This window comes from Bombyx mandarina, chromosome 22 (assembly GCF_030267445.1).
Source record: "Bombyx mandarina strain Sakado chromosome 22, ASM3026744v2".
NCBI lineage: Eukaryota > Metazoa > Arthropoda > Insecta > Lepidoptera > Bombycidae > Bombyx > Bombyx mandarina.
The window spans coordinates 5,251,527-5,270,956 of NC_143228.1; the positions used below are offsets into that span (position 1 = coordinate 5,251,527).

Below are 19,430 nucleotides of genomic sequence, written 5' to 3' on the forward strand. Positions count from 1 at the left end.
ACCTTAGAATATTTTATTAATTAGGCGTGAACATGCGTAACGAATCTGATTTAATTTACGCAATTTTGGCGCTGTGGGCAACTACGAATATCCATGTTACTAAAGTTACTAACGTGGTCTATTCGACAATTTATGTCGATATGAAACTGAAATTGAATTACAGCCGAGATATTTCTTGTATGACAAGCTACTTTTATATAGGAACTTCTGCGGCGTGATTCGAACTTACTGATGGTGGTAGAACTAATTTACGAAGGAAAATTATTTACAATTCTTTTGGTTTTTTTTTATTGCCCTTGTAGGCAGAAGAGCATACGGCCCACCTGATGGTGAGTGGTTACCGTCGCTCATGGACTTCAGCAATGCCAGGAGCAGAGCCAAGCCGCTGCCTACCGCTTAATACTCTCCACAAGCCTCGTTTGAAGAAAGACATATCATAGCGCTCGGGAAACACCGTGGAGGGGAGCTCATTCCATTGCCGGATGGTACGTGGCAAAAAATACCTCTGGAAACGCAGTCTCAGGTGTGTGGTACGGGTCTCTCACCCTACGAAACGTCACGCCTGACTGATTCGCTGTAAAAACAAGCAGGATAATAAAGCTCATCTGTGCGCGTTTACATGTCGCCCTGTCACTAGAAAATATCGTTTGACGACCTCAATGTGCTGGTATAATACTCAGTATACACTTCTGCCTAAATTTCGATGAATCCTTTAGTTGCATCCTTCAACCCACGAGAGATGATGAGTTGAGGCTATTGTCAGCCAAATAATGTGTAAATGTTATAAGAATATATTTTGTAGAAATATACAATTGTTTGGAAAGTAGTCTGACAGATGTGGTGTTAACGAAACCACTAACGACATCTAGTTTGTGTTTACTAATTTGAATTTAAGTGTGTGTTCACATGTGTGTGTATGTGTGTTCATTCGCTTCTCAAGCGAAAAAATACATGTTCGAACTCACTCAACAAATGCGAAGTTATTACTAAATAGTACTTAGTACAGTTAATAGGGAATAAAAATAAATCACTAATATAATTATATCTTTAATATCGAGACAATATCGGCCAACGGCAAAGTTTTACATTTTACATTTGTATTAAAAGCAGTCTTCCTGTTTGTACGTAAGCAGATCAGCGAATACAACCACTGCAGGAATGATGAATAAAAATTTGTAAAACATTATGTTTTAAATCTTAACTACATAAAAAAGAAAACTAAAAATAATTGTCACAGGGTACTGCAATGTTATTGTGTTATTTAAACTAACTCTACATAGTAAATTTTAATGGCATTTTTAAAACTAATACACAGATGTAATCCTATTATACTTGAGAATTGTAGTTTTCTTTCCCATACCAATTATTAGTACATATAAAAATGCAAAAACGTTGACTCCGAAAATTTTATCTATTATAATGGCACTATGAGTATAACATCACTAGTCATAAAATACACTTATACAATGTCACACTCATTCGCAACTTAGATATCTAAACTATGAAGTTAGTAAAATAAATTCATAATTTTTTTTTATTAAAACCGTCTTTCATTAACTTTCTGATAAGCAGTTCAACTCTAAGTTAGAATTGAAATGTAGATGGTGAAGAAGAAAAATAGGAAAAAAAAGCACATAAACATTGTAGACAATATATCATAACATTAATAGATTTTATTGTCAATACATACTAATTGAAGATCACTAATGACTACTGTACTTATATACTAGGAGAGTTCAGATAATATGCATCAAATTATTAATTTTAAAAAAATGGAACAGAATTTTTTTTGTTAAGACTTCGAATGTGAGACAATAGCCATCACGGTTCCTTGTGAAAACTTATTTAAGAAACCAATACGTCTTTTTAAAACTATGATATATAAGAAAAAAAAATACTTAAAAACTAGTAATTCAATGTACTCTAAAATAGTGTCTTTCAAAAAAGATTTAAAATAGTGAGAGTCTTCTGCTAAAACAATAAATTTCACTAATAAATTTTAATGACAGTCTTAGTCAAATCGTTATTAAAAATCGTATCAATTCGTTATTTACCTACCTATTTTCTTTATTTTCAATTGTGCCCGTTAGACAAATTGAATATTGTAAATCTAACAAAAAAATAATAATATAAAGCTGAAACGAATGTTTTTTTTTTCATACTGAGATAATTATTAAAATGCGGAATGTCATGAACAGTTGCTTACATTTGAAAAAAATATCGAACGATCGTAATTTCCAGAACCATTCACAGTAAATTACATTCAAAGTTTCGTCCTTACTATTATTTGAAAGTCAAATACATTTAGTAGTGAAATATTAACATTTAGCGGAACTGTGACGTAAATGCTGAATATAAATCTTAAAAAACTATAATATTTCATCGAGGAACATGCTAGTTTGCCATAGTCCAATATTTCTAACTAAATATATTCAAACTAATAAGTGACATAAGGTGGTATAGTTCTGATTTAGAATGTAATCTTTACAGTGGATTGCTCTGTGTGTCGATTAAAATGACAGTTACGTTTCGGTTTCCTTAGAATACTTGTCAATGTCAGGATAAATAGGAGCCATCTCGAGCGTCGACGGAGCTGACGGAGCATGGGAACCTAGATTAAGTCTTCGTGATAGCTCATCCAAAACTTCACCAAACACTCGCAACGACATATTCTGGCCCAGCAGATGTAGAAGCAAGAAATCGCCAACCTGTAAATCGTATTTTACTAAAATCCAGACGCTCCGAGATTACGTCATTCGAATAAATTAGTCTTAATGGTCTTCATAATTCCGGTCAAGACCTTTGCAATTTAGTGTTATTGATCGCTAGGATAAGTACCTGTGTCTTCCTAACGAGCGCTTCGACGCCGTTTGGTGTTCCGAACCGGAATCTTCTTTTGAGTATAGTCTCACGAGTGCTTGGCAATAAACATACCGCAGCCGAGTATACCAGTGCCAGTCCGGAAACCACTGACAGGATGATGAACCTGAAGTAACAACAAATATAAAAATTTTTTTTTAATGCTTAGATGGGTGAACGAGCTCACAGCCCACCTGTTATTAAGTGGTTACTGGAGCCCATAGACATCTACAACGTAAATACGCCACCCACCTTGAGATATAAGTTCTAAGGTCTCAGTATAGTTACAACGGCTGCCCCGCCCTTCAAACCGAAATGCATTACTGCTTCACGGCAGAAATAGGCAGAGTGGTGATATAAACCCGTGCGGACTCACAAGAAGGTCCTACCAAAAGTAAAAATTGCGCCACAAACGATGTGTATTATTATATAAGTATTGGTTTGTTGAAAGATTTTAATTAGGGCTCTCGGTATTCATAAATCTCACAATTGTCCGTAACATAGACTCACCAGAACCACAGGAAGATGAAAATTTTCTCGTTAAGAATATTCAAAGCGAGGACGCAAAGCGCGTCGTGTTTTTGTATCGTTCCGGAGGCACCGAATTTATGGAATGTACATTTAGTAATTCTCGGGAAAACTTCGATCTGAAATAGGAAGATGGAATGTTAAAAATATGTTTTTTAGATGATTTTTTAGAGGAAAGGTTTCATGAGCTTGTCCGGTCATCGTTCTCGTCGAACCGTCGCTTGCAACGACGAGCTCGACGAGTAAATTAACCCTCAGACACAGCCCACTGAGTTTCTCGCCGGATCTTCTCAGTGGGTCGCGTTTCCGATCCGGTGGCAGATTCTGCGAAGCACGACTCTTGCTAGGGTTCGTGCTAGCAACGGCGTCAGGTTTGAGCCCCGTGAGCTCACCTACTAGTTAAGGTTACGCTGAAATTGCCTCTCAAGGCTCTCAGCTTAGGTAGGAAAAAAATGAGCTTGGTGTAGACTCACCATTGGATCTGTTCGTTGCTCTTGATTCATATTGGAGAATCTGACTACGTCGGTGCCGTAGGTCAAGAATGCGCCGCCAAGGAATGTGTCCAAGAAAAATATGTTTCCCACCTAAAATAATAAATAGTATATTTTATTTATTTATTTCTCTCGGTAAACTATACGAAATCCATGAACATATTCGTAAGTATAATACGATATTGTATACTTACGACATTAGCGAAATTTAACACTTCGCAGAAGAAGTAACCGAAGGAGTAAGTGTTGTGCATGTGCAACGTATCCAACAAATATTGAACGAGTCGATTCTGTAAAAGAAAATATAGAATTTTTTATTAGCTCCGACGGACGGATCAGCTCCAAGTTCTACTTGAAGTTAAGTAGTTACTGAAACCATAAAATTACGTCAGAGCAGCGTGAATGCCGCCACTAATCTCAAGACAAGGTCTCAGATGCATTACGAAAAAGCTTTTTTATTACTTCAAGCTTAAATAAATACAAACGCCTTCTGTGACCACGAAAACTGTACAGTATTCGGAACGTCGGAAATAATTTAACACCTTGAGGTCCAGAGTTCACACGTATTGGACATAATCTTACATTACATTCGTCTTCCGACCTCAAAGGGTTAGTGACAATAAAAAAATGCTAGATTAAACCGTAAAAGTACTTTTAAAAAGTTTACGATTCGCGAAAATAGAAGATGGTACCAGATACAAAATTGTTTTGGTGCCTGCCTATGGTTTGCTCTTAAGATGCCCTACCGCTAATAAAAATACTAGTTATGTTGCTGAACTAGGAAGAATGGTAGGCACCTCAAATAGGAATTCTAAAGTAAATGGGTACGACGTTGTATTATATTAAAAATATTCCTTTTATATATACGAAATAGATCGAGTCGTATACTTGTTAAAGACGTTAATCGAGCTTAATTAGTCCATAGATGTATCTCAGTTGTGCCACTTTATTGAGTAACAAGATATCATTGCCCATTAAAAGCATTCCAAGTTGTTGAGCAAAGCCCGCGGTGTTCAAATATGGGAAAATGTGTCTTTTTATTTCACCTGACGATTGTTTTTGTCATCAGCTATACTGGCCATTGTGCCTCTCATGCCTTCTGAAATCAGACGGACTTTTCCTTCTTCCCAGTTCTTCCAAATCCAATGAGGAATGTAAAAAAGTAGGCCCTGAAAATAAAAAAAGGTTATATGGAACTTTATATATAACCTATATCATAGGAGCTTAGTTGAATGAAGATTTTTTTTTACTATTTTTGGATTAAATCTTTACCTGGAAGAACAGCATGAACGGTACCCATTGATAGTAAGAGTGTATGCGTTTCTCATCATTGTCGTCGCCGAGACCAGGATGGGCTGCGGTTTTAGATGTAGTATTCGGCATCGTGAAAGTGTACGTGATCCAGCAGAACGTATTGATCACGTGTCCAGGGTTAGCGCCGTCACTAATGCAAGCAATGGGTTCACCTGAAAATATAAACTGACACTTAATTATTTTCGTATTAAACAAACGACTTTCATTACTATTAGGTAAAGTTGATTGTTGCTGGTCATGACACAACCAAAAAATACTTTTGCGTCATTCAAAATTGAATACCGAAATACCTTTCACTAAGAGATTTCAAGTCAGTAAATGTTTTCATGTTCGGTGATTACGAATCCTCCAATTCGTTGATCAAGAAAAAATCTAACAATTCTCCTCGTCAAATAACTATTGCACCGTTATATCTGCGAATGACCCTAATAGTTGACATTGCATCTGTCCCTACCTACTTCAATTGTAACGGCCGTGACTCAAAATACCTTGATCATTGTTGAGGGCTTTATTTAAATCTTTATAACCAATGCTATTCGTATTTAACTAGATTTCTAAAATATCCACAGCAGAATTGATCAACATTGTGTACATGAGTATTTATTTGTCATAGAGAAAAATGTTGTTTCATTATAGTGTTTCATTATGCCGACAGAGAATTAATTATATTGTAATTGCTATACTCCAAATGATTTTAAATCAAAATTTAATTAGAAGACTGAATCGGGAAGTGTAACATTGTGTTTGTCAATTCAGGTAGCTTACAAGGTTTCATGACAATCAAAAGAGGAAGTTAACCATCGAAATTCAAAAGAAACAAACGAATAATGAGATCGATCCTAAAAAAAAAACGTCATTTTTGTTTTCAAAATTCCAATCAGCAGATAATTTTAAAGCGGTATTTTCCTTAAATCCAATGTTTGTAACGTGGTTCTTAGAAATCGTTTCACAACACGTTACGGTATATCGCGAGTCATTTATGTTCGATTCATGTTTGCAAAGTAGCAGCCGGCGGCAGATTGCCTTAACTCGTATCTCCTTAATTTGTTGAATAGGGAGCGTCTTGTAAGTGCAGATATTAGTATCAAGGAATTACTCATACCCGATCCGGTGGACCGAATGGTAAACAGTCAACGTCGCCCTAAACATGTCATTACGGATCCTCCCGATCCATTAACGGTGCTTCTAGATACCTCAAGCAACGGTCACCGTCCTCGTCGAACCCTTGCGACCTTGCTTGCGACGAAGGGCTCGACGAGTAAATTAACCCATAGACACAACCCTCTGAGTTTCTCGCCGGATCTTCTCAGTGGGTCGCGTTTCCGATCCGGTGGTAGATTCTGCGAAGCACTGCTCTTGCTAGGGCCAGTGTTAGCAACTCCCGGTTTGAGCCGCGTGAGCTCACCTACTATATATTTTGTGTGAGTCTAGAATAACCTCTTGAGGTTACTAGAATAGGTAGGGGAAAAATGGAATTATAATAAAGAAATGAAAGAAATCACGTATAAGCTACATACTTTTAGCTTTCCGAAAAATAACACTGAACTTCTTCGAAATTGTTATAGGTAATATCAAAAGAACGCAGGCCATTATCAGTTTTTCTTAAGAAGTATTACTGTGGATCTAAAAGCGTTAATATGATAATACAAGTTATGGTAATCGCTAGGAAATTATACCATAAGAGGCCGCCACGTGTCATGCGGTATAACGGTACCTTTGCGTCTGTATTCTGTTTCGCTCATATACTTGGACCAAGCTATACTAGGTCACGGTAAACGTCGTACTAACAGCATTTTAAAACTACAATATCTTTATTTAAATAAATTACTGCATTTTTGTTGCAGGTAAATAAATATTCCTAATAAAATTCTCGAGTTTGAGCTCTTGTAAAATTAATCCTAAAACTTCTAGAAATTTTCATTTTTGGCTTAAGTGCTGTTTAATTTAGTTTTCTCTATAGGTTAGTCAGTTTGCAACGTGTTTTGTGTTCTTATTTCAAAACAGCTTACATATGCAATCTGATTACAAGCACCTGAGGCATAAATGTGATTGTGTTTGAAATCATGTTTATAGCATTAACATACGTACTATGCGCGGTTTTATGTCACGAATCGCATAATACAATTCAACTTTTTTTTTTTTTTTTGTTCCTACCTAAGCTGATAGCCTTGAGAGGCTATATCAGCGTAACCCTAACTTTAGTAGGTGAGCTCACGGGGCTCAACCTGACGATGTTGCTAACACGAACCCTAGCAAGAGCCGTGCTTCGCAGAATCTACCACCGGATCGGAAACGCGACCCACTGAGAAGATCCGGCGAGAAACTCAGTGGGCTGTGTCTGAGAGTTAATTTACTCGTCGAGCCCTTCGTCGCAAGCGACGGGTTCGACGAGAACGGTGACCGGTGCTTGAAGTACCTAAAAGCACCGTTAGTGGATCGGGAGGATCCGAGATGACGTGTTTTGGGCGACGTCGACTGCTTTCCATTCTGTCCGCAGGATCGGGAATGTAGTTACCGGCGGCCACGATGAGAGGGTTCTCGTGTCGTGCCGCTTTATCGAAGTGGACAATTCAACAAAATGTTAACTATTGATTTCTAAGCTGGTTTTATCGATATTGAACGTGACCCAACTCAAGCACATGCGGTTTTTTTTACGTGCCGAGGAAAGTATGAAATGTGTTCTTTGGAAAGCCACAGACAATGAAGTACAGTCTAATGACGCGTCAAGTGATATCGACCACATAGTAATGAAAACTACATATGGTAGTTTAATCCAAGCTAACCCAAAACAATTTAAAACTTCTCACCGTAATGATTACGAGTAAGATATAAGTAGCAATTAAGAAATTGTTCTGTTTATGTAAGTAGCTGACTAAATGAGGGGCACGTGATAACGTAAGCATAAACATCGCTTATGGCACAAGCTCGAACGATAGCTTCGGAGCCACTTAAAGCGCCCGAATCACGTATCTAAACATCATTACTACATCAATGATCGCGTATCGTGAGTTAAGTTATAATTTTTTTTTTATTTCCCCATCTACTACAAAACTGTCGTCTGCATTTTTATTAAAATTCTGTATTAGAACTTAACGTGGCATGTGGTTTCATCTGTCTTGAATTTGTAATTCAGAAAAAATGTAACTGCCAGTCAATTTATGATAAACCTGTGAACACTGTCGAATTTATTACAGCAGATACATCCGGAGTCGCCAAGTGTATATCATATAGCACGCTTAAAAGTATGTGTAAATCCAGGATATAAGTTATGTTAAATCCAAAAGTATTCGCCTGCGTTTGCGTGATTGAGTAACAAACATCCCAACATACAAACTTTCACAAAATACTATTTATTAAAGTATAGAATTAGGTATCGAAGAACCGATCTTCATGTTATTGTAATTCATCTACAGAAGTGACGTTGAAAAGAAAAATTATAATTCAAGAATAACAATAAGAATGGCGATCTAAAAGATACGATGATTTAAATTTCCTGTTCATTTTACGAGCAAGACGCATCGGAATTTTAATCAACCCGAATAGTTGCCTTACAAAGACAGTAACTTTTATAATTACGTAAATATAAATTTTGATATTTGACATCATTAACGAGACCTAATTAAGGAACCCGTCACCCAAACACCGCAACTATTTTATGGACGGTGTTAGTTCGCTGACCCGTTTTGCTCTACTGATTTCATATTGGGCTTATCAAATGCGATACAAACGCTTGTATTTATTTGTACAATCAATTTTTCGTGACGACGTATATTTGGGTAAATGTTACGTATACGGGGTTCATACACTGAACGATGACCTGAAAATGATTCATAATTTAACAGTAGTACGAGATTTTCGTCTCGACGTACTGTTATATCTATTTAGACCCTGTATGTTATTCGGTCTTTAGGCTAATTCTCTAAATGTGAGCGAATTTCGGTTAAAGCATCTGAAACATTTTAATGAGCTACTACTTTCGCTGATTTAGTTTCGCGGTGCACTGGAAAGAAACCGGCAGAAGATATGAAAATGCTAATTATGTATTTTTAGAAAAAAAAGGCTCTCATGGTGTGTACAGTTTAGAGCTAAGTATTTTAAAATTCAAATGAAAACGCTTCCATTGTATGGCTTAAACTAGAAAAAAAAACATTTGTTATGTGAATGTAAAATTTGAACTATCCAAGAATATGTATATACATATTTCTAAAATTAGTATTCAGGATATTCAAGGTACTCACCGATCAGGTTATTAGCCGTAACGAGTATGCAACAAAGAAACAGTATGGCCGATGTGATCCGATAGTGCATACGGAACACCATGTTATCGATGACAGCCTTGTCGATCAGATAGCGGACCTTCACGAAGCCCGCTACTGATGATACCAAACCGAAAACAGCCATCCCTTATGATTTCGCTTACTATCCTCTGAAACAAAGAAAGCACCAAATTAGTCTACATAAAACAACTATCTAAGCGTGACGCGCGGTCACAATACTAAAAATAAATGAATTCGGGTAAAATAACGTGACAAGTGCCGTCTGTTGCTCATACCAAATTAGAACGTAAACGGTAAACGGTTTATTGTTGTTTTGATTTCGTCCAATAGTCCAATGTGTGTAACAGCTGTGTCTACTCCCTAGTCGGCTTTATGTCTTTATTTTCATGAGAACGTGTAGCGTGACGCACTACTGATAGAGCACTCCGTCTTTAAGCTTCTTGAATTCGATAATTTAATGCACCGTTATGAAAGACTCACGGATACTAGTATCGGCGACGTGAACTGTTCAATCAATGACCTCATATGAAAGTTAACTATGCAGCTACCTCTCGCCCACGCCTCAGTTGTAACAACTTTTTTTAACTTGTCTATACAACATAAGGAACGTGACTTTTCTCATTGAAAACGGAAGAAGTTATTCTAGTATTCCAGACAATTTATGATTAATGGATCCAGCCTTGACTACTTGATCCTATTCCTACGCGTGTTACATGACAAGCTAGGACAATGTGGGTCACCAGCGGGGTACGTAGAATTTATGGAACGTTACAATTGATAATGAATGGATCGGTAGTGTTGTAGTTGCAAATTATTCGTTTCTATAATACAGTTCAGATGGTTCTCTTTTTAGTATTGCGCTTCACTTCAATAAGAGTTAGAGAAAACGGACAAAGAGATTCAATAAATTCGCTAGCATTACTTATATCAACCTGTGTTGGAGTAACGTTAAGCTGGCACAGGGCTGGCAGGTCATCGACCGGCGCTGCTCGTGCGCCTCCTGCGTTTTCAAACCCCCTCCCCTCTGCACCTCGCATCTTTACCTTAACCGACCCTGTTTGATGCATCGTCCGGCAACGCGAATTTTACGCGGAAACCAGTTTAGGCGACGTCAATTTTGACGGATTCACACGTCATTTCGACAATCGATTATTATTACGAAAAATATTTCAACACGCTAGATTCGTTGAAAGCTTTTGATTAATCTTGGTACACTTCAGTTTTACAATACACTCTGTAGCATAAGTCGAGCAGTGTAATACGACTGACTTGTAGCTAATATTCTTGAGCGAACTTAAATTCAATGCTAAGCACATTTACCCCAAATAATGATAAGACATGTGTTTGAGGTAAGCTCTGTTTGTTATGTTGACTGATAAGTATAGTGAGGAGCGGACCGACACACGCATTCCTTCGCTTTATGGCATACTATCGTTAAGTCCAAGCGACTTGTCACTGTACCTTTTAAAGTACATTACTCCTATTTATTCTGATATTTTTTGTGAAAGGTGAAAAACATTTTTCAAAATATGGCAGTGGTATTGAGTGAGATATTATTAGTACGCGTGGTCCGTTAGCAACGTCCTGTCTATTTTATACTGCAAAGCAGCGATGCGTTTCGATTTAATAAGATAAAGGATAATCGTTATTCTCATGTTATTGAAACATGTGTTCTCTGAAAGCTCCGGTAACCTTTCAACATGTATAAGCTTGTCTGTCCAATCTAAAAAACAAGTGAATAACATATTATAGCTTTTTTCATCTTCACGAAAGCTGATAATGACATTAGTATTAACGAATTTCTTGTTCCTAAGCGGTGTATGAATACCTTGTAATTGACGGGTCGAATACACGGTGTCGAACTCTAAACATCATAAATTTATATACAATGCAACCTACGCTCTCGTGGGAAAGGAATCTTAAACCTGTTCTCCGAGCGGATCGATGATCCTTCAACAATATATCTTTCATCAGACGTAAAAGCGTGTCCAATGAGACGAAATAGTCGAACAGATCGTTAGGTAATCTGGTGATCTGCGGAGAAGCGATCGAGTGAATGGCCGGTTTCTGTCCTCTGTTGTAATTTACGTGTCTCGAGTGACGCTTGCGGCAACTACTGGACCCGTTTTCATATGCCGACAATGATGCTCAACAGATATAATTAATTAAGCCCCATTGAACGCTCCAACCTCCAGTAGCAACTATATAGTATTCCCGCTTGCCAGCGTACTATGGGAATCGAGAATTAGACACGCAACAAAACAAATAATCGGAAATAAGTACGCAAGGGCGATTAGTTAAGATAACAATTATTGCTCATGCATCCTGAATCGTCATCTATTTGCGGATTGTGCCATGAGGAACAATAATAAACCGTTTATTCTCGGTGCTATTTTTTTTTGTAAATGTTAATTACTGATCCAAACTGTAGACTCGTTGTTATTTTTGTCTATTACATTGTTATTAATAAGATACTTTTGAGATAAGAGCAGTTATGGCTAGTCTACAGTGATATACCATGCATTTGTAAACAAAAACTCTTTGTAGGCCCAATGCGGGCTAATTGATATCGCGTGTACCGCGTGCACAATGAGTACTATAATGAACCTTCGAACCATCATAATATATAATCGAATCGTATTGAATTGATCTCAATTAAAATTAAAGATTTAGTTTCACGTATCGCTTTGGACCTTTGTTTGTATTTCGCAAAAAAAAAAAAAACTTGAAACAATTGCGTAATTATAAAGTACGGTGGGAATGTATATATTAATACGTGAAGCGTAATACGTGGACGGAATAGTATGAAATTTCCCACACTTATAGAGAATATAGAGAAGGAGTGCAGAATGTTAATATTTTATTAAATTATGCCTAAAAAATGCATTAAATCAATAAAAAATACATTACACACACTACTATGTATTTGACACACACACACACACAGGCACGCATACTATTTGTTTTTTGTCAAACCTCTCTTATTGCTTTTTCTGTGGTCAAATTCAGAATAGAATAAATATTGTTTGTCTTTATTAATATTTCTAAGTCTAAAGTGTTAGCGTTAAATTTGTGATTATAGAAGGTTAATAGTCTGTGACAATAGAATCATAATAGTGTACAAACTTATAATTTCAATTAATTATAGTCGAGTTTCGACTACCGGGGTACCACTGTTTGATGGTAATACGTATATAAACTAGTTTGCAAGTTCACAGTTTAATACAGAAGGTTATGGTCGACGGCGCTCGGGAACGATCGTCAATGCAGGTGGCGTCGCACGCGCTGCGTGACGGGATTTCAATGACGGACCGGTTAAAGATATGCCCCCTTTCGTGTCACCATCGAACAAGACTCTCACGGCACACACTTGGAAACTGATAAATTATTGACGCGTTATCGTCGCTGCGCTTTTTGTAATTTTAATGCGTTTATAGTAACTGTATCTTCCCGAAACGCCAATGTATATCAATTGACCTAAGTTCTATACAAGTTTTTAATTGTGATACCGGAATGTATGACATAACCTCTCTATGAGTATGGGTTGCTTATAGAATCGGCAAATTGATGTTCAATGTTAAAGGGGATCGGTTTTGTGAAGCCCCCTATTTTTTTTTAGGCGTTCCAACTGATTTATATAATTTAAAAAAAAAAAGTCAGTGATGTGATTAACAACCGCCTGCGATCGTAAAACGTTCACAGAAAAATCACCGACCGTATAATACAAAGCTAGCATATATCGTAGTATCGTTGTGATGAAACAAAAAAAAATTGTAAATTTTGAGAAAAATCTGCGTAATAATGCAATGACTTTGAAGTCGTGGTATTTTAGAGGCATGGCTATAAAAACTCTTAGGCATTCTATTCAAATATGTTGTTCCCGGTAATGGAGACGCGTCCCTTCCCTTTTTCATCGCCACTCAGGTAAACGAGCCCTACTGCTACCTGCGATTTTTTAAATAATATTTCCACCATCAATCGTTAATTTACATAATAATTTGCAACGTTTATAGAAAATTTTTAAAATAACGCACGACGTACTCGCAAGAAAGCGGGCGGAATAAAAAGAACCAAGATGACTATGCATAATGCTTTTGTTCCTGCATACGCATGCTGTCAAACAGCATTCCTCTTTTCATCCATGGGTAAAAGTTAAACATTAAACGTTTCAATTGAATCTCAGTGACACTACTCACCTTTTCGAATCTAACAGTAATTCGGAACTTCCCCGTTCACTTGAAACTTAACAAACACAAGTGGGCAGTGTCCACAGCACCAGCAAAACGATCTCACGTTAGTTTATAATTTCGCTCCGATAGTGTATTACTTCATCGCGTTATTCAAAATGTGTCATTATAGTGAAGCGATTTGTGGAAACGAGTAGCGAATGTGTACCGGCAGCTCACGACACGCCAGCTGCCTGCGAGTCGGAAACACAAACTGGCTCTGAGTCTCTGACTGCGAGTCGGTAAGGGCAGCCGAATTGGCCTCCTGCATGCCGCGGGCTCACTACCGAACTCTTCGTCGGCGCGACGTGTGCGCATCTGTATCCGTCTCTTTCTGACACGAACAATATCACGCTTAATGTTTGCCTTCCCTTTTTTGAGAGCAAAATGCACAGTAGTCAGTAGTTAAGAGCATCCATCGCTGAACGGGTTCTGTCCAGGATCTTGACTTCGTCTTTTCTCTGTGGGCAATACCACAACGTGTCTTACGCAAATTTTTTGTCCGTTATTGAAACCTGTTTCTCATACTCATATCATCTAATTAACTAATTGACTGATTAAACTAATTAGCAAAATATCTCTCTTAATCTGTAGTGGAATAATTTAAATATTTATACATGTTGAATGATTTCAATAAATATGATATTAATGTTATGTCCCTCTTGGAACGGTAATTATTAATTTGATAGTTCGACTTTTACTATTAATGTATTTTATATTTACGCATATACGCAATGAAATTCACGGCTCACTTCGTGTTAAGCCACCGCCGACCTTAATTCATAAGATCGACGTAGACGAATTTAATTTTATATTTTATATATATTTAATAGTATATTGTAATTGACGTCCTATTCTTCACATCACATTAATCACAAACAATATTATTTTGCGGCAAAAATAGGCAGAATGGCGATACCTGACCGTGCAGGCTTACAATATGCCCTGACACCAGTAATTAAGTTGAAGTATTCCATGTCCTAATAATTTGCGGAAAATAGTAAGTACATGAAAGATTGGTATGGATCTCTGCAGGATTTAAACATGACATGGTCATGACATGGCTTTATAGACGTATATTGAGCGTTTTATCTTTTAGGCCATGACCACGGAATTTCCGACGATTTCAATCGGCATATTTATAAATAAATGCGATATTAAATCGTGAAAGTATAGAACGCCACGAAAAATTTTGGAAACGCTATATTTCAGGTGTATTCCTTTACAGCTCATTTAAGGATGTCAAAAAAAAACATATATGCTTCATAGTTGTTTATTAGTCACCAGGGATTTTACTTTAGCAGTTGTCATCAAGAATGGTCGATACCTTTTCCGCTTACAACATTTTCGAAATGATTAGTTTTTATATAATGAAACATTGAGCCAAAAAATTGGAGATAATTCTAGAAGATAGGCTTATGATAACAAAACCTTTTACCAGCCTGCCAATCGTTTACCTAATTAACCAACCAAAGCTAACCATTTAATCATTTGCGGGATATTTTCGTGTTTCTGAGATCTCTCCCTACCTCGTTGTTACCCCAGCGTTATGAGGTGACCGTGGCCCTAATATCTTCTTACTATTCCTATCCATATCCATGAACAATAACGACTTAAAGCCGCTTGAATCTGGCCGGTCTTTGTTTGCATTAAACAAATGACTTATCTATTTTTATATTAAAAATCACAGTACTCACCAGACCTTGCGCTGACAGAATTCTACTTTTTCCAAAGCTTGGACAACTTCTTGGCAGGGAAAAAAAAATTCCACACTCCAGAGACAGTACAAAAACTTTGTTTCTGCCCGTAAATCTGATCTCTTCAAGAAGGCCATTGAAAAATTACCAATGCGCTGGCAGAGAAGCACTGTTAACGTGTGTGCATATATTGATTGATAGAAATAAAAAATGTATAAAAAAAACTTTAACTTTTTGTATACTAAGCGGCAACTTTATAAATAAAGCCCTATTATTATAGTAGTTCTAAAATAGGCGGTATAACCATCTACCATTACATAACAAGTCCCAAAATAATTACGAATGTTGATTGACACTGATGTAATTTATTACGTGTACTGATTTTGTTTTTCTAAGAAACTACACTAATTACCTCATTATTGACTATCGGAGATGCTCAGAGGACTTCGTGTCTTACTTTTGACTCCTAGACACAAATACAAAATAACATTGACACAATGTCGATCCCTCGAAACAGATACTCGTTATAGCTTCACGCCAGATTTAGACGGGATTGTGATACACACACATGTGCTGACAATATATCCTACCAACAATACGATACCAAGCTGTGATAGGACCTAATGGGTTGGGAATTGGGGAGTCGAATTTAAAAAATAGCTAGGATACTGCAGGAATGGACGAATGATAGGGATATAGCTATAGTTTGGAGAGCCACATGCACACACCCCTATCTTTGGACATATAGCAAAAGAGACTTTCTATCAGTGCGCTCTGAATTTCTGCACAACGACGCAGAATAGTATCTCACATTTAGAGCTGTTAGTCCTTTGACTTAAATACTATTCAAGGCTTTGATTTTTTTTATTAATTTAATTTATTCAGTCCTATTCAATAATAGTTTATTTCTTTTATTTATGATACGTTTCATAAAATTCATCAGGTAAAAATTATTTTATGCGTAACCTAAATGTCTGCAAAACTTGATAAACCAGTTTCATCTGTGCGATCGTCGTCTAGGTAATTCAGGTTTGCATTTTTACTTATAGCCTACCTGGATTACATGTTTAAATTTAATTTCAACAGTTCAAGTACTCTCCCACGAATATTAAAAATTAAATTGAACCATAATGCACTAAAATTAATTTGCAATGCTCATTTTGGAATTGTCAATGTCATGGCAATCCAAGAATTTGTAAGCCATACACGTTACCTTCTAAGCGTGTAGCAGGTTTATGTAAATCCATATAAAATAGACTATACGTAACTTTAAAACTAATATAATAGAAAGGTAAATGACCTATGAATATGTTAGTAGGCGGATACAACGATTCATGCTAGTTATGTCAATTTGACCACGTGTATATTTGAACACAAAAGATAATATTATGTACTTTTATAGACCAACAATCGATATAGAAGCATCGTTTGTTTACAACAAGAAATTGATTTTAGATAAAGTAATTATCGAATTAATTATTTTAAAAAAATCTTAAAACTGGTTAAACGCATGCGTGCTCCGATCTTGTGTCTTGTTTAATTAAAGGTTTGAAATAAAATACACGCTTAGCTATTGTGTTTATTTGTTGGGCCGGTCATCGAAATATCCGTTACATTTAAAATGAGTATGTTTGATTTCGGTGGCCGAGCAATTCCAGACGTCAACCAGTGTCGCTTGACTAACTGGTTTGGTGACCTTTCTGTGTTGCACACGAACTTCGGTTCGGTTCCCATCACATGAATTTCTTTATTTATTGTTCGATCACAAAAACTCATACAAAAAATTCGGCGCGGAACGAGCTAACGATTCGATCGATGGCCTTACGAAACGTAATCCGTCTGTAAAAAAATATATATTAATTTGGTAAGTAGCAGTGGAATGAATAATTTAATGTTTGAAATCTTATAATTTTTTTCTTAGCTGATCGCTTAAAATAAGTCGTGTAATCCGGTAGCCCAGACAGACTTATCAATGAAATATAAACTGAATTACTTGAAGTACTGCTTTCTGATGTTAATTCGTTTCATATTTGATAAATTCAGTTTCTTCTACTCGTCGTCTAGGAAGTATTTAGATAAGTAACGGTAAATATGAACCGTTAAGTTTGTCTTCGTAAAGAAAATACTAAGTGACGAAATTTGTAGTTGTTCGCTTGACTTACTTTAACAACCCAAAGTTTTTTTTATTTTTAGGAGAATTTAATTCGGTAATTTTCATATTTTTTTATTTAAAAAGTACTTACTATGTGATGAGCATCGATGTCTCTGTGTGAAGCCATAACCTACTAAGTTTCTCGCCGGCTTTTCTCAGTGGGTCTATTCTGATCCGCTAGTAGATTCTGCGAAGCACTTTCCTTGAGCTCGTGAGCTCATCTAACCGTTCGCGATAAGCTGGAATAGCTAATTAGATTACTAGCCAGTAGTAGGAAAAATGTGAAGTCATGTCACGTGGGATTACAAGTTAAAAGATAACTTGCAAATTTTTATTAATTACCGAAATACACTGTGCCGAATGATAGGATACCGAGCCAGTACCGCCGTTTTCGTTGTTCAAACCAAAAAATCATCCAAGTTATATGTCTATGGGTCACGGTAGCCTCTGATAGGCTAGCAAACTATATGCCAAAGAAAAAGTAAGCAAAGGAGAAATGGCTGATCACAAAACCTTTTTTTTTGAGTGGATTGGTCGCGTTTGGCTTGCAGATTACAATACATTTAACAAATTGCATTAGTGCTTTCTTTGAATAACAAACAATTATCTACGCGTCAATTTAATTTATTAATATGTACTTAAAATTCTAAATTCAATTATTATTGCGTTTCAAATGGAAAAGGACCAAACATGTTAAATGATGCCGTAGCTCTATATTTAGTAGATTTGCCATTATATGGTCGTATCTCTCGCATCATATTATTTCATGTGCAATTTTCGCCAACCCGACTATTACAGATACGAAGATTGACAACAAAATTGTATGCAAATTGTATTCTAAAACTTCAATCATTGTTCGGAATGTGTTTTTTTTTACATTTTAACACCAACAGTTAATATGATAGCGTTTACAAAAGCCTTTTGTGGCTAAAGCTATCGGCGATATCCGGTTATGCGAATTCTAAGAATGCTTAAGTGATTCATAATATTCGCATGGTCAGGTAGGCATCCTCCGCAGCCCATCTGAGGTTTTAAGGACATTTTCTTTGTAGCGGTCTTCCCTCGTTTGTATTTTACGAAAGTATTTCACCTTGATTATTTATCATACACTAGCGACCCGCCCTCGCTTCGCTTCGGAAACATTAAAACACACATGAAACAAAAAACAAAAAAATTAAAAAAAGTAGCCTATGTTCATCAGGGACAATGTCGGCTTCTAATGGAAAAAGAATTTTTCAAATCGGTCCAGTAGTTTCGGAGCCTATTCGAAACAAACAAACAAACAAATCTTTCCTCTTTATAATATTATTATTATTATTATTATAGTATAGAAGAAGTGACTGTTCCTTTAAATGGATAGTTTGTTCTTAAAAGCATATATTTAAATTCCATAACGTTCTCTTGATGCCAGGGTCAACGAAGATAACATTTTTATTATTTTTAAACCTTGAGTCAAAAAGAGTTACAACGCGCAATGTTTAGTTTTTTCCGAGGACAAAAAAAATATTGTGCGAATTTATGTTAGACAAATTGCATTCTGGATGGTTTTCACTAAACAATAAAATCGTAATGTAATGTTCACACATAGTTATTTGTCACTTTAACCACATAAAATTATGCAATTAGTCATTTTAGTGTTTGAGGATAAATTTAAGGTAAAAATACATGATCGTTAGTCAGGTTAGAAATTATTCTTCAGTTTCTTGAGAGAATATTCGTCGGCTTAAAGTAACATAGATAATACACATAAATTAGTTATAGATAAGCAACTCAAGCATTTAACAAAAATGTTTACGGGCGTCGGACACTAGATGGCCTCGCTTCGATTAGTTTGTCATTGCTCCTGTAGATGGCAGTAACATATTACTTATCGTATATTTTATTTT

At 36.4% G+C, this 19,430-nt stretch overlaps 2 protein-coding genes across 3 annotated transcripts in view; one reads left to right on the top strand and one right to left on the bottom strand.

The window, feature by feature from the left end:
* Positions 1–19,430, top strand: part of spg (dedicator of cytokinesis spg) — a 78,708-nt gene that overhangs the window by 6,167 nt on the left and 53,111 nt on the right. The window lies entirely within an intron of this gene.
* Inx3 (innexin 3) lies at positions 1,032–14,116 on the bottom strand. Its single transcript, XM_028171570.2, has 9 exons — positions 13,666–14,116; positions 9,431–9,618; positions 5,151–5,344; positions 4,925–5,047; positions 4,073–4,168; positions 3,861–3,971; positions 3,370–3,506; positions 2,839–2,986; positions 1,032–2,708 (listed from the first exon to the last, which is right to left on the bottom strand). The coding sequence occupies exons 2-9, from the start codon at positions 9,591–9,593 to the stop codon at positions 2,523–2,525; spliced, it is 1,158 nt and encodes a 385-aa protein (XP_028027371.1). The 5' UTR covers positions 9,594–9,618; positions 13,666–14,116; the 3' UTR covers positions 1,032–2,522.